We start from the raw sequence: 14,592 nt of genomic DNA, 5'->3' as shown, positions 1-14,592 counted from the left end.
ACTCATCTTATAGTATACAAGACAAAGAACAACAAAACACTTGTTACACACACACACACACTGTGTATGGTAGATAGAATTTATTCATTATTTTACATCAGCTATACAGTTAATGTGGACAGATGAGTGGAGCACAACACTGTGATGCACCAGAGCAGCATCGCCTGAAAATATACTGTTACAACACCTATAAATACCCTGTGGTGTTATGACATTATATCTCTGATGACATAATTTCAAAAGGTGATGATGACTTTGTAGAGGAAACAAATTCTGCTTTGCCGCCACAGTTAAGTACAGTCAGAGGTGACGAGGAGGGCTTTAGATCTCATCCACAAAGGGTGTTTTTATGAGGTTGCCGCTGGATGCCATGGTTTTCTTGCCAGTCACAAATTTCTTGGCAGCCTGGAAATGAATAGCATTGAAAGTTAAACAACACCATTATCAACTTCTTAATTTTTTACACAGTAAATGAACCAAATCTAAAAATGATCTAGTCTGAAGTAAATTCCGTGACATCATGTGACTTCATCCCTTCTTTAACCAAGCAATGACTGACAGAACCAAATGTCTTACGTTGGCGACGTCAGTCAAGGAGATGTTGTCGATGTTTTTAGAGATCTCCTCGGCGGAGCAGTAGGATCCACTGGCCAGAGCCTGTGTGCCCATTTCCTCCAGCAAACCCTCTGTAGTCTCCAGAGACATGAGGAACTGCCCCTTCAGCTGGGCCCTGCAGAGAAAACAAAGACAAGCTCCTCATGAGCCACAATAGTGCAAACTAGGAGGAAAACATTTAACTTTATGTGTTTTTTTCTGAGTGCTTATTAGGCATGAGAGTAGAAAGGAGATGTTTTATTTAGACCAGTTTTTCTGTTTTCTTTTTAATCTGTTCTGTGTTCAGTTTAACAAGTGACCCATTCAGTTTAATTCTACTTAGTGGCATAAAATTATGAAGAACTGCACCACCAACAGGCACCGTGTGGTAACTGTTTCATGAATAAGAACTTGAGACAATTAATAATTTAGGTGACATTAAAAAGAGGAATCATATCAAAAAAGTGTTGCTGTCTGTTTGTCTTACTTTGCCCGAGTGAGGTCAGCAGCTGTGACTCCACCATCAGCGACAGCCTTCACCTGAGCAACAGCAGCCTTAATCACCTGGAGAGATGGAGAGGACAAGAAATAAATCAAGACATTTTACTGTTTCCACTTTCATGAGGACGAAAAGACTGCAGCTCCTTCGTTGCACGGACTGTTTTCATGACTGTAGGACACTCACATCGCCAGCAGCTGCAGCCTGGGAAATGGTGTAGACCCCAAACAGACCAGAGTCAGAGTAGCTGGCATTGAAAGCACTGACCTGGTCAGAAAAAAAAGAAAGTGGAGATGTTTTTACAGATAACTGCAATTATGATTTCACATATTTCTAGACAAGGTGTATTTATGGTAAAGATGCACAAAACACTGCCATAGCCCCAAGTTTGTATCAGAAACCGATGATCACTCACATCAAAGGGGTCAGCAGTTGCCTTGGCAACACCCTGGACCAGTTTGCTGCCGGTGCAGGAGCCCCTCTTGACATGTGGACCCGCTCCCAGTACGTGCTGCAGGACGCTGAAGGCCAGAGCCTCGCTGGTGCCTGCTGCTGCTGACTGGCTCACCAACGCCGCGTGGACCATACTGCTGGTGCTGACCAGGCGGATCTCACCTGCAGAGAGGCAGGAGGAGATGAGACGAGGCAGGGGGGCATATAGGGTGTTACATTTTCTTTGGTTGGAGGTACTAAAGCTGTAGCTTTTACAACGCTGGTTTAACTCACCTCCACGATACTGAGCCTTGGCCCCTGTGGTGCCAGTCCCACTGCGGATGTTGAGGAATTGCTCCCCGACTTGCTTCAGAACTGTGTGGTTGACACCTGAAGCAAAGACGGACATCATGAACTTAAAGGGATAGTTCCAATTATTTGAAGTGAGGCTGTTTTGAAGTTAAAACAGTAGTGATATCGTTATGGGGTTATCATGTTGGAAGGTTTAACAACCCTTACCAAGTCCAACAAGAGCCATTCTTGCACTTGTGAAATTGTTCTGGACAAACTGGTGCAACTGGAGAAAAATACAAACATTAGAAAGAGGGTTAAAACAGGTTTGTGAACACTGAAAGTCTTCAATATTAAACGCTGGAAAACTACCTACATGTTCAGACTGGATGTTGCCAACCATGTGGTCGGGACAGTACAGGGAGTTACACAGAGCGTTCTTGTAGGCAGCGTAATGCAGACCCTCAATCACACCTGGAAAAGACGAAGAATGATCAGGAACTGCAATTTTCTGATGTTACTGAATTTGATGCACCTGTCTAATGGCATCTACTTTTGTCATTTAAGTAAATGACAGATCTTCATGGAAATGGCCAGACTATTAAATGAAACAACTTCATAAACTAGATAATGGATCCTTCACCATCTTTGCGGTAGATTATGGCAAAGACAAAATTCAGGACTGCAGCTTTAATTGCTGTAGCTTCTGTCATTAATCAAGGATATGCTCTGTAGCAGGCAGATGGAAGCAAAGAAAGAGCAACTCTATTATTAACCATTGTGGATATATATATATAACTGTAAAACATTTTTTGGGATGAGATTCACTTCATCTCTGTACATATCAAGACATTACGCAGAGGAGCTGTATGTGTGAACACAAATCAAATCAAACATATTTCAGAGTTCATTATGAAAATACCTTTGGCCTGTACGCACACTGTAAGGGAAATAAAGGCCCACCTATTTCAGCACTCTGTGCAGCATGGGCTTTGTCCAGCTTCACTCTGGGCGTGAGGTCTGAAACCTCCCACGGCCGGAACTCTGGGGCTGTTGTCACATTGATCAAATACTCCATCACTGTGTCACTGCATGCAGAAGAAGAATCGGGGGGGGGGAAGAAAAGGTATTAGTGGTATGAAGAGCATTACATCACATAAACACACCTGCTAGATAATCTGCCTCCTCAGTTAACGGTCCTGTGTACCAAACAGTTTTGGCTTCACCCTCATGTAACTGGCATTAAGTAAAGATGATCTCTGCCACAGTTCTTGATGAAAAAGCAAAGTGTTTTACAGCTAGCTTTTTAGTCTCACAGGGGTGAGTGTTACTACTCCTCCTTGTACTCCTCATGTACAATCATCGGACACTTTTATCATGATCCCTATTCATTTCTGACACATGCAGTTTAAATCACATCATTATTATTATTAAAATTATTATTTATCAAAAACTCACATGTCATCTCTCAAGCAGTCGACTGTGTAGATCATGTTCTCTCTGGATGAAGTCACACTGCAGAGAAACACAAACCAGCACATATCCAGATAAGAATACTGATCAAGAAAGAAATCTGTATTCAATGGTCTGCTGTGACCTTTCTTGGTCATTACTGACCTCAGGCTGCCTCCCACTGCCTCCACACCACGGCATATCTTGAAGGATGAAGCTCCTTTGGTTGTCTGGAAAATACAAATGCCAAGTCGAAACCAAGATGAGTCAGAAGGGAAATATTCATGCTCAAAAATGTGAGTATATTCTCGTTCTTGTGCTTTATAGATATATGACTGATTAACTGAAAGGACAACCAGTATAAGTATGCCGTATCGTACCAGGTTGGAGGCCAGCCTTAGGAGGTGGGTGACCCCCTGGTTGTCAGGGGTCTCATAACGACACCCGGCCTTGACGAACACTCCGATCTTGGAGGCTGGAGAATAGTTCTCCAGGGAGGCGATCACCAGTCCACTGGGCAGTTTGGTCACCTGGACAGAGGGACACATATAGAGATGTCCTTCAGTTTCATAATTTCAATCAAGACAGACATAAAGTTACAACATGCAAGCCAACAAACATCAGTTTACAATTTTAAAGGGCTATAACATTTGAATTTATGTAGGTGATATTTTATATTCATAATGAGAAGAGACAAATAGTTAAAGCATTAAAATCAGCATCATCAGCATTTTCATTGTCAGGCCCAGGACCACACTGACTGGACCCAGCCAACCCCAGCGCAGACTTCCTCATCACTTCCCAACATACATGGACGTCCTGGTAGGAGTGGGCAGCCCCTGGAGAGAGCTTGAGGCCAGCCAGGGGCTGGGCAAGGGACTGGCCTGCTCTGGCAGCCGCATAGAAGCGTTTCTGTGGAGGAGAAAGACAGGTCAACAACCACTGACCTGAACATCCTGTGGCTGAAACTTAACGTGTTCGGCGGCCCCACTGAACTCCACCTTACGGGCAGCCTGTGCCGCGTAAAGCCTGGTCTGGAAAAACAGAAAACATGGGAAGGCGGGACATTACAACTAATGTGTTGCTGGCTTGCTGACGGTTGCGAGGGCAGTTTGAGGGGAAGGGAAATCAGAGGCATGAGATATCTTTAGTGGGATCGGTGATGTTAGCTTTTCTTGACATGAATTATATCCAGAGATGTTTCTCATACACAACATGCTTTCAGAAAATTAATCATTTTATGTAGTTGGTACATGCTGCCTCATAGAAAATTGCATATATTGTATGTCTTCTTAGAATGCAGAATATTGAACTTCTAGCCAATATGCCAGTGTTGACTGATGCCTGTTTCTCACAAATTTGTTGTAATGATCGGGACGACAGCTCTTAAGATCTGCAAATAAATTAATGCTGAAGGACTGCGATCTGGCCCCTCCTCACATGACTGATACTGAGCAAATAACAACCTTCCCATCAGTTTCAGATCAGTTCAAAAAATACCACAGACAAGAAAAGTTCATTTCAATCCAACACCAATATTTTATTTTATCAGCCAATACCGAAGACATCCCAATATTATTGTGCATCCCTAATATCTTCTAACTCCTACAGTTGACCTCCTTAAAATTGATGTTTTGACCCTGAACTGACTTCAAACAGATGACAAAATAACTCAGAATCTATTTAGTATAATTTTAGGAGCTTTCAAATATCAAGACATGAAGTTCTTCCATTTCAACCAAGAAAACAAAAGGAAATCTGAGGCTTTATAATTCCATGACACCTGGAACAACTCGACAAAGATCATATTAGATGACCAACCCCCCCAAAAAATATACCAAAAGGAAATTATAGTCTTTTGATTGAAATTATTTCACACATTTGTCAGCAAATGTAAACTCGATCACAAATAATTTGAGGTCTAAATTAGTATTTCAATGAGCACATTAAACAGGGGTTCTGCAGGTTTCAACAAGAATTTTAAACATATATGTATAACTTATGTAATATTAAGCCTAATATTCAGATAATTAGATTTCAGACTTCTTAAAGACCCGCAGAAACCCTGATTACAAGCCTAGAGTAATAATTCAATACATTCAGATTACTTTATTGGCCATTACTACACATGACACCACAATTCACACCACGAACTTGTTCAAAATATTATTATTATATTTAGATTTTGCAAATGGTTGTCGAGCTGGAATATGTTTTTTTTTTCCACCACATAAGCTCAGTTTTGTTACAATCCCAAGGTACTGTTTTTCTTTTGGTTTATGATGATGTACACCACCAAACACTGCTCTCAAATGCAAATGAAGTTGTATACAAATACACTTGAAATATAAAGTAAGCGAGCCCCACAAGCGTCAGCTAACGTCATCTTAAGTGGAAGAGATGCTAAATCAGGTCTACAAGAGGCTAGCTTCCCAGCTAGCTCCGGGTACTTGGAGTTTACAATTTTGTAGACCCTGAGCTGAGTGAACAGGGTTTCACAGTAGTTTAGAAGCGTAACACACGGCCTGTGTGGTATTCATTATGTAACTTAACGATATCGTTTGGTTTAATGCTGGTTAAGCAGCCTTGATAAGCTTCAGCTGCTTCCTCGTCTTCTATTCATCACACCTTGTCCGGACACGACCCTAAATGTTCACACCGTCCGACACTCTCCCAAACACTGAACAGACGAATAACGTGTGAATACGTGACCCGACACATAAATATACGATAAGTTGTCTAAATCTTTACCGATAGCTGACTGATTCCCCGGATCCCCTTCATCTCCCCTCTCTCCTTCAGTCAGGACGATGGAGCAATATGGCTGGCGTGAAAGTGCCCTACCCAGAATGCCAGGCGCGAGCCTTGCTCGCAAAAGTACCGCTGAGCCACTGAGCGAGCGCCCTCTGCTGCCTCGGACATAATTAGCGTGACACAACCACAAACCGTACTGTAAAGATTGAACGACATTTTGTTCTTGGATTTATTTTATTTTTTTGAGGGGAAATATATATTCATATGAACAAACCAAAAGCAAAATATGACATTAAAAAACGGAATACCTGTTTTAGAAAGATACTGCGTATACGATGAATAGTGGAAAAGTGAAATACCTAATTAATATATAAAATACATACATTTTCCAGAAAGAGAATTTTTGATATCATTGTTTCTAGTATTACTATTTCATTGTTTTATATTATAAACATTTATATATTAAAATAAGTTCCTCCAGACCCACGAATCATCTCGCGAGACTGATAATTTTAACCCAAATTATGATCTATCCATAACCATAATAACCAAGTGTTTTCTATACACAAAACTACCCAGATCTTTACCACAGCACTGTCACATTATGAAACATAATTCGTTTGTGCAAGGTGCACAATGAAGAAACAACTCGTACAAATCTCGCGGGAGTTTCCGCAAATATATGGTTCCCATAGACGATCACGCAAAGGGGGGTAGGCATTTCCTGTGGTTTTCGGTTGGTGTTCCCAGTGCGCATGTGCCTCATCTCACACGTGCGGTGAACGTTTGGATCTGCTGCATGCAACAGAGCTTAGAGAGTTCATAGCGCTACATAGTTACTACTAATATAAAACATATATTGCGACTTGTTGCCTTTTCAACCTCAGGTGAAAGAAAATAGTCCTCCGTGAAGCATTTCGCCGAGAGGGCCGGAATATCAGAAAAAACTATTCACAATGGTGAGTGTTGAGCTCTGAATGAACTAACAAGCTAACAGACGAGCTAGCTAACTGCTAAGCTAAAGAAGCTAGGGTGCAGAATAACCTTTAAGTCTTAACAACCACGCTTGTATTGTTCACTTCATATACTGCTTTCTGCTGTTAAATTCGTTTTTATTTTGTTTTCTTTACCCTGATTAGTCTGAAGCTCAAGTGAACCCAAAGGCCTACCCGCTGGCCGACGCCACGCTGACCAAAACCATCCTGGACCTGGTGCAGCAAGCCTCCAACTACAAACAGCTGAGGAAAGGGGCTAATGAAGGTGAGAATAAATACTATACATCTTAGGACCATTTTGTAAGTTTTCAACGCGATCTCAAACGACCTGGTAATATGATTATTTTCAGAGGTCGTGTAGGCATCACAAAACATGAGAAAAGTATGTGAAACGTGGTTAACACCAGTAGAAACACAAGAAATGCTTTAACTTTACCAAGTAACCATACAAGAGAAGAGTCTAATGTAATATAGTAATATAAAGTAGTACAGCAAAGAATTTGCATCAGTGATTTTTAGTAACAGTCACTTAAGTTCCTCGAGGAATAATTTCAGCCCCACATTAAGACTTAAATTGATTGTTACAGGGGGTGCTAAAGGGGAGCAGCTAATTTGACATTATGATACCATGTTCCTCAGGCCACTAACAGTACGATATCCAAACTTTTACCTGAATTGTGCTTAGAGCTGCCGCTCCTCAAATGTATGCCTTTATCATTAAGCAAATTGTCTGACATCGAGGTTCATGCAAGAACATTTTTATATTCTTATCATAAATTTCTCTTAGTTTTTTGTGTGAAGGGCTCATACGAACATGCAACATCAGATTTAACAAATGCTTGTAACTTCAGATAACTGTATAAATGATCCGCCACGTGCAGGAGAGTTGTAAATTAGCATAATTAATGCCTCAGTAATATCATATATGGCTGCACACCCTGCCCTGTATGTCTGGCATCAGAGACTTAATAAAACTGTATATACAGATGTACAGCCAGTACACCTGTCAGCAGGTAATAATGAATCATTGAATGATTATAGGCATATGTAAATTTACAATCATAATTTGAAATGTAGTCAAACCGGATGATGTCGACATAATTACGAAGTATAATTTAGTTTTCAAACTCTAAATGTCTTCAAACTAGTGAAATATGCAGTTATTAGAGAAAAACTTTGGGTTGGATAACAGCACACTGACTGTACACGACTCCTGCGACAGGTCTGAACCACTCGTAAAGTGTGTTCATATCTGAAAGAAAATTCAAAATACAAGAAAACTGGTGGATGCGTCGTTCTCTTAGATCACTTGTACACACTACTTAAGAACATACGTGTTCATACGAGTGGTTCTCACATGAGGCCCATTGTTTCACCTGTTCGTCCAATATTTATGTAGTGTAGTATGTGTGAAAGCAAAGCAGACTGCAGAACGACAGAAACGTACAGAATTTTATATTAATTATCCTCTTAATTTGAAATCATTAGATTTGAGACAATATGAAAATAATTGGCAGATTAATCAAAAATAAAAGTAATTGTTAGTTGCAGCCCTAGTTTAATCACAGACACTGAGATACAATGTTATGGTGTTGTATCTCACAATAGGCTGCTTGTGTAAAGCTGCCAAAATGGTTAAAATAAAATATTTAAAATATAAAACAGGTTAAAACGATATTAAAATGTTATGGTGATGACATGATTACTAACTGATCTTCCTCCTCTCCAGCCACTAAAACCCTGAACAGAGGCATCGCTGAGTTCATTGTGATGGCTGCTGATGCCGAACCACTGGAGATCATCCTCCACCTGCCACTGCTCTGCGAGGACAAGAACGTCCCGTACGTGTTTGTCCGCTCCAAGCAGGCCCTGGGCCGTGCCTGCGGGGTGTCCCGCCCCGTCATCGCTACCTCAGTCACCATAAAGGAGGGGTCGCAGCTCAAACCCCAGATTCAGTCTGTGCAGATGGCCATTGAGAGACTGCTTGTGTGATTGTTGTTGTACTGATATGACAAAGTCTCCAGATTCCAGAATGAAAGTAATTTGTTCTGTTTGATTAACAGTTTTTCTTTTTTTTTTACTTTTTAGGACAGCGTGTCCATTTACATGCATCAGTTTGCTGTGGCATGGTTCATATTAAAATACTTTTTTATTTAAACCTGGTGTTTTGTTCATTTTGATTGGTCATATTGTTCTTATTCAGTTCAGGTAATTATAATTACGACTGTTGCTTTTAACAGCTGACAAAGACATTTGTAATTAACATTAGAATGTAAATTTAGGGACAAATAAACTGTTGTAGACATAGTTCACGTCTTTAGAACAGCGGTTATTCTGACCTGAAAGTGTTTGCATGTCCCTCAGACCACTAATGGTGTGATATCCAAACATTGACTGGGATTGTGCTCAGAGTGGTTGCTCTTTTTATTAAATATTGAAATGTTTGTCATTAGCAAATAGCCTTGCATTGTTTGGTTTTATCATCCAAAAATAATATAGGTGAATATATTTAACATTAGATTGGGTAGGTAAGGTTATTCTGAAGAATGTAATATGAATAACCCTCATTTGAAATACAAATCTTAGCTTTTGAAATATTGCTTGTGAAATGCTGCATACTTTTTTAGGCCTCTGACGGTGACATAAACCCAGCTGATCTGGTGTAGCTGGTAACAACTCAGACATCTCAACGTGGACAGTAGGAAATAAAATACAGAAACAGATTTAAGTAAAAAAAAAAATCGGTATACTCACCTTTCACCTGGATAATTGTAAAGGATAACTGCATTAATGCAGTAAATACATACGGTGTGTAGCATTGTACTAAAAGAAATACACACACGTATATGTGTGTAAAAAATACAAGCATGGAATTCACAAGATGGTTTGACGCATGTTATTGGATTGTATGATTATACCATGTAAAAATAAATATAGTGTATTTCACAGGATAACCGCACATCAGATATGAAGGATTTGCTGTATGTATTATTTTTTTTAATGTAAAATCGTTACAGTTGTTACTCAGTGTAGTGGAGTGAAAAGTACAACATTTTCCTCTGAAATTTTCTTATTTAACAGTGACATAAAATTGAAATATACAAATACAGCAGGCCCACCTCAAACACAATACTGCAGTTTTTATTTTCCAACCAGTTGCATCGACACGGGCAGTTGTGCATGAATATTTTTAATTTTTGCACCCTTTGTCAATAATACTTAGGTTTCCTTTGTTACAAGTTGTGTTACAACTTTTACTCAAGTGAAGAATCTACTTCTTTCATTACCACTGTTAGTCTACCAGACCAGTTTAAAATGTACATTCATTTATTCATCCATCCACTTTCGTAAAACATATGATCAATTTGAAACACTCCTCCCTCAGTGTCGGAGCCACTCCTCCCACCGCGGTGTTTAAAGGGCCTTTCTGCGGTCCTTGAACGCAGCTCAGCGACTCGAACTTTGAACTGAACCGCAGAAGCAGGAGCCACGATGGCCGGAGCTCCAGCTGTCATACCGGAGCACGAAGTTGAGCGGCTGTTGCGTTGCAGAGAGCTGGTCCCCCGTCTGGAGGAAGCTTTGGGGAAATTCTCCAGGCGTGACAGCGCGGAGGTGATCCAGCCTGTGCGCTCCACGGTGCCCCTGCAGAAACACAGCGGGTAGGTCTGCCCTGTGCCGGACCGCGAGTGCAGTTTTAACACGAGAACCATTAACAGTTGCTGTTATTGCTTCACTGTTGCAGCTTCCTGGGACTGATGCCAACATACATGGAGAATGATGGAGTCCTGTGCACAAAGCTCGTGTGTTTCTACAAGAGGGAGGGGGGCTCAACTTTGCCCGCCGTGCAAGCCACAGTGGTGCTGCTCGACCCAGAGTATGGGAATGTAAAGGCTGTGAGTAAAACTACTGCATGCATGAATGACTCTGACACATTATAATACTGCCGTGGTGGACAAAGTACTTAACCGCTATACTTGAATCAAAGTATAGATACCTCTAGTCAAATATTACTCAACTACAAGTGAAAGTTGCGCAGTCAAAATTTTACTTGCGTCAAAGTACTTGAGTACATGCTTTCAAAAAATACTTAAGTATTCAATGTACAAATTACAAAGTACATTTTCTAATATCAGTACATGTATTATTTTCACAATTACAGAAGCTTGTAACAATTCCTTGGTGTATCCATTAGTCCATATCACTCACAACAGGCATAACAAGACAAAAAGAGATAATGACAAAAAAGGAGTAACAAGACCAAAAAGATTTAACAAGATAAAAAAAAAAAACATCAAAGACATAAGACAAAAATGACACAGCAAGAACAAAACGACCTAGCAAAACAAGAAAGACAAAAGAGACATATTAACATAAAAGAAGTAACAGGACAAAAATGATGTTGCAAGACAAAAAAGATTTAACAAGATTTAAAAAAAAAAAACAATGTTAAAGACATAACAAGACGAAAAGGAAAAGGACCTTATAAGAACAGAAAGACATTACAAGACAAAAAAAAGATGCAACCGCAAAAAAAGATGAAACAACAGACAAAAAAGACACAAAAGACATAACTAGGCAAAAAAGACATAACAAGTACATTTCAGAGCCTGTAGTTTTTAACTTTTACTTGAGAAAATAAGTTTAATCAGTACTTCTAATTTTACCAGACTCTTGTTTTACATATGTGTCTGTACTTCTGCTGAAGTAAAGAGTGTGCTGCATAAAAACAGTCAGTCTAAATCTGCACTGTAACAGCTGGTGATGACGTGTTTCCACCTGTTTGCAGGTTATGAATGGAGAGGTTATCACAAGCATGAGGACTGCTGCAGTCTCCGCCATCTCTGCCAAGGTGCTTTTCCATTTTGTAAAGATCTACTCACACTCCCTGTTCACTGATGTTGTACACCTGGTTAACACTTTATTTGAACAGGTGTACATAAGATTGTCATTACACTGTCATAACCATGTCATGACACCCGTTGTGAACACTGAGGAGTCTTTGTGAGCATGTAGGACTGTTTATAACTCATTAAGTATCATTTGATCAGTTGTGTCATTTTTAATGCACAGCTGACATTGTTTGAGATTACTTTATAATGTCACATGAGGTTGGTTTTTGACATAAACCGTCATAAGACTGTTATCAGAGTGTCATGAATATTTTCAGTGGTATATTTTGGACTTGTCATAAAGATGTCATAAAGTTTCATTACACTGTCAAATGCTTTTATTATCATTATTATCATCATTATTATTATTACTCGTACTAGTAGTAGTATTGCTAATGTCAAGTTGTCATGGTTATGACAGTGTAATAACCACCCTTGTTCTAATGACAGTCTTGGCTCTGCTCTGGTGTTTTTGTCACGCAGCTGCTGATGCGTCCTGGAGCAGAGGTGCTGGCCATCTTGGGAAGCGGCAAACAGGCCCTGAGTCATTACAGCGTCTTCACAGAAATGTTTCCGTTCAAAGAGGTACAGTTGCAAATTTGCAAGTGTGTAAAGAGCAAGTTTGTTCAGAAGCCTGTAGGCAATGTATGCGACTTGACATGTTTGAGAGTAAGGAAACTGTCGCATATTCTTGCTCCATATGCATGTCTCTTTTATTGAGGTGACGTTTTGGCCCCCAGGCCTTCTTGAAGATCAAACCGTTCAACGTCCACAAAATACCTTGATAAAAGGTGCACTGTGCAGGATTTGTCGGCTGCTGTTTGTAAATGCAACATTCAAAGCTGGCCCCTCCTCCCTAAGTGGTGTTAGCAATAACTAAGCAGCAAATCAGGGAAATAAACATTATGATCTGATTGGTTAATGGTGGTTAGCATGCGTTTGTAGCTCAGTCCCACCATCGGTCAAACAGACACACTAGACACCGCTACCCAATGGTTGACACCCAGAAATGTCCGGACCACAGCAAAATAAGGTAATACAGGCAGAAATACAGGCACACTGCCTGCACACACAGAGAGACACAACACATGTCTAGTCATAAGTGATGATTAAAAAAGAGATTATTTTTAAATGAACCTATATTTTGTTTTTATTTTTTAGCTAAATCCTCCAATATCCTCCAGTATCTAACAAGGTAACATTTTCTTTCACAAAGTTAGATGAGGATATTGATAGCATTCTCTTATCTGTGCGTTAAATATGAAGTTACCACTAGGAGCAAGTTAGCTTAGCTTAGCATAAAGACTGAAAACAGGGGGAAACAGCTTGCCTGACTCTGCCCAGAGGCAACAAAATTGACCTACCAGCACTTCTAAAGCTCACTATCGAGTGTAATTTCCAAAACGTCAAACTATTCCTATCATGAATAGGAAATTCAATAAACTTTGTCATTTAAATTAAAAAGTGATACCAATCATTGTGCTTCTACATCTTGACTTTCTTGATTACTGTTGAAATGAGTTTTTTGATTGTTTGACATACAAATAATTGTCACACTTTCCCCTGGATCCTCACCTCAGGTGCGCGTGTGGAGCCACAGAAGACAGGGAGTGCAGAGGTTTTGCCAGTCTGTCAGCGGTGCGGTTAAACCATGTGCCTCAGTAGAGGAGGCAGTAAGGGGAGCGGACATGATAGTGACAGTAACCAGAAGTACAGAGCCAGTGCTCTTTGGTCAGTGGGTCAAACCAGGAGCCCATGTTGCAGGTGAGAAGTAATAACTAACATGCAAATCAAATTAAAGAGGAAATAGGTGAGATTTTTAGATCTGCACTATGCAAATAAGTCAGATTTTAGGGTGTGTAGTGTTTAAAACTCAGAGGATTTTCTTGCTGCTGCAGTAAAAAAAAAAAAAAAAATGCATATTTAGCACGGCGTTTCCCTCCTGTTACTGAGCAGCAGTGGGAGCTTGTAGGCCAAACTGGCGGGAGCTGGACGACGTGTTGATGAAGGAGGCGGTGGTGTACGCTGACAGCAGAGATGGAGCAACGACTGAGTCCGGTGACGTCATCCTCTCTGGGGTCAGTCAGTCTGTCAGTATGCTTTCTAACCGCCATGATAAGATGACTGAGGTGTGTGTTAATGTCATTGTGGATCTTTCGTTGTCAGGCTGAGGTGTTCGCAGAACTTGGAGATGTTATTAATGGTACGAAACCTGCGCTCAGAGAGAAGACAACTGTGTTCAAATCCCTTGGTAAGCGCTACCTACCTATAGGCCTGGTCTTTATCATGTGGAAAGTCATTAAGTTTTCCATTTTTGTTCATCGGATTCAGTCTGACCATGACTTGTTTTCTTTATTTACAACAACAGGAATGGGAGTTGAAGATGCAGTGTCTGCTGAGCTGGTATTTCAACAATGGAAAGCGAAAGTGAACCAACCATGAAGAGGTGAACCCTGACCTGACGTGCCAACTGATCAAGATCAGGACAATATAAGAAAGGAGTGGAAATTTACTTCAGTTTATTCATCATGGAAAACAAATTATATATATATAACCTTTATTAATCATATAGTCAATCAACAGAAAATTATTCGGCAATAATTTTGATAAATGACTTGTTTAAGCAAGTCAAAAGCAAAAGTGATGCATTTATGTATTTGTTGAATGTAGCTCCCCAAAAGCCATG

The 14,592-nt window shown here is 40.2% G+C and overlaps 3 protein-coding genes across 4 annotated transcripts; 2 read left to right on the top strand and 1 right to left on the bottom strand.

The window, feature by feature from the left end:
- Positions 1 to 49: 49 nt before the first annotated feature.
- Positions 50 to 6,153, bottom strand: uqcrc2b (ubiquinol-cytochrome c reductase core protein 2b). 2 transcript variants are annotated; one of them, XM_084741133.1, is made up of 14 exons: positions 6,020 to 6,153; positions 4,216 to 4,302; positions 3,649 to 3,798; positions 3,434 to 3,498; positions 3,275 to 3,331; positions 2,780 to 2,904; positions 2,193 to 2,290; positions 2,045 to 2,102; positions 1,820 to 1,915; positions 1,509 to 1,708; positions 1,280 to 1,360; positions 1,082 to 1,158; positions 577 to 730; positions 50 to 405 (listed from the first exon to the last, which is right to left on the bottom strand). In XM_084741133.1, the coding sequence occupies exons 1-14, from the start codon at positions 6,050 to 6,052 to the stop codon at positions 322 to 324; spliced, it is 1,365 nt and encodes a 454-aa protein (XP_084597259.1). In that variant the 5' UTR covers positions 6,053 to 6,153; the 3' UTR covers positions 50 to 321. The 2 variants fall into 2 exon arrangements, with proteins under 2 accessions (XP_084597259.1, XP_084597258.1); XM_084741132.1 differs by lacking the exon at positions 4,216 to 4,302 and adding an exon at positions 4,079 to 4,180 and having other exon boundaries at positions 6,020 to 6,152.
- A 615-nt stretch (positions 6,154 to 6,768) lies between these two features.
- Positions 6,769 to 9,117, top strand: snu13b (SNU13 homolog, small nuclear ribonucleoprotein b (U4/U6.U5)). Its single transcript, XM_084741466.1, has 3 exons — positions 6,769 to 6,981; positions 7,162 to 7,282; positions 8,747 to 9,117. Exons 1-3 carry the CDS (start codon positions 6,979 to 6,981, stop codon positions 9,007 to 9,009), a joined length of 387 nt encoding a protein of 128 aa, XP_084597592.1. The 5' UTR covers positions 6,769 to 6,978; the 3' UTR covers positions 9,010 to 9,117.
- Positions 9,118 to 10,432: 1,315 nt separating this feature from the next.
- crym (crystallin, mu) lies at positions 10,433 to 14,443 on the top strand. The gene is made up of 8 exons (XM_084740726.1): positions 10,433 to 10,676; positions 10,760 to 10,910; positions 11,804 to 11,866; positions 12,390 to 12,491; positions 13,487 to 13,670; positions 13,863 to 13,984; positions 14,073 to 14,157; positions 14,275 to 14,443. The coding sequence occupies exons 1-8, from the start codon at positions 10,510 to 10,512 to the stop codon at positions 14,346 to 14,348; spliced, it is 948 nt and encodes a 315-aa protein (XP_084596852.1). The 5' UTR covers positions 10,433 to 10,509; the 3' UTR covers positions 14,349 to 14,443.
- Positions 14,444 to 14,592: the final 149 nt, after the last annotated feature.

The sequence above is a fragment of the Lutjanus erythropterus genome, chromosome 17 (assembly GCF_056507025.1).
Source record: "Lutjanus erythropterus isolate fLutEry1 chromosome 17, fLutEry1.hap2, whole genome shotgun sequence".
Taxonomy (NCBI): Eukaryota; Metazoa; Chordata; class Actinopteri; order Lutjaniformes; family Lutjanidae; genus Lutjanus; species Lutjanus erythropterus.
Note: the sequence above shows the minus strand (reverse complement) of the source record. Positions and strands in the feature narration are given on the sequence as shown.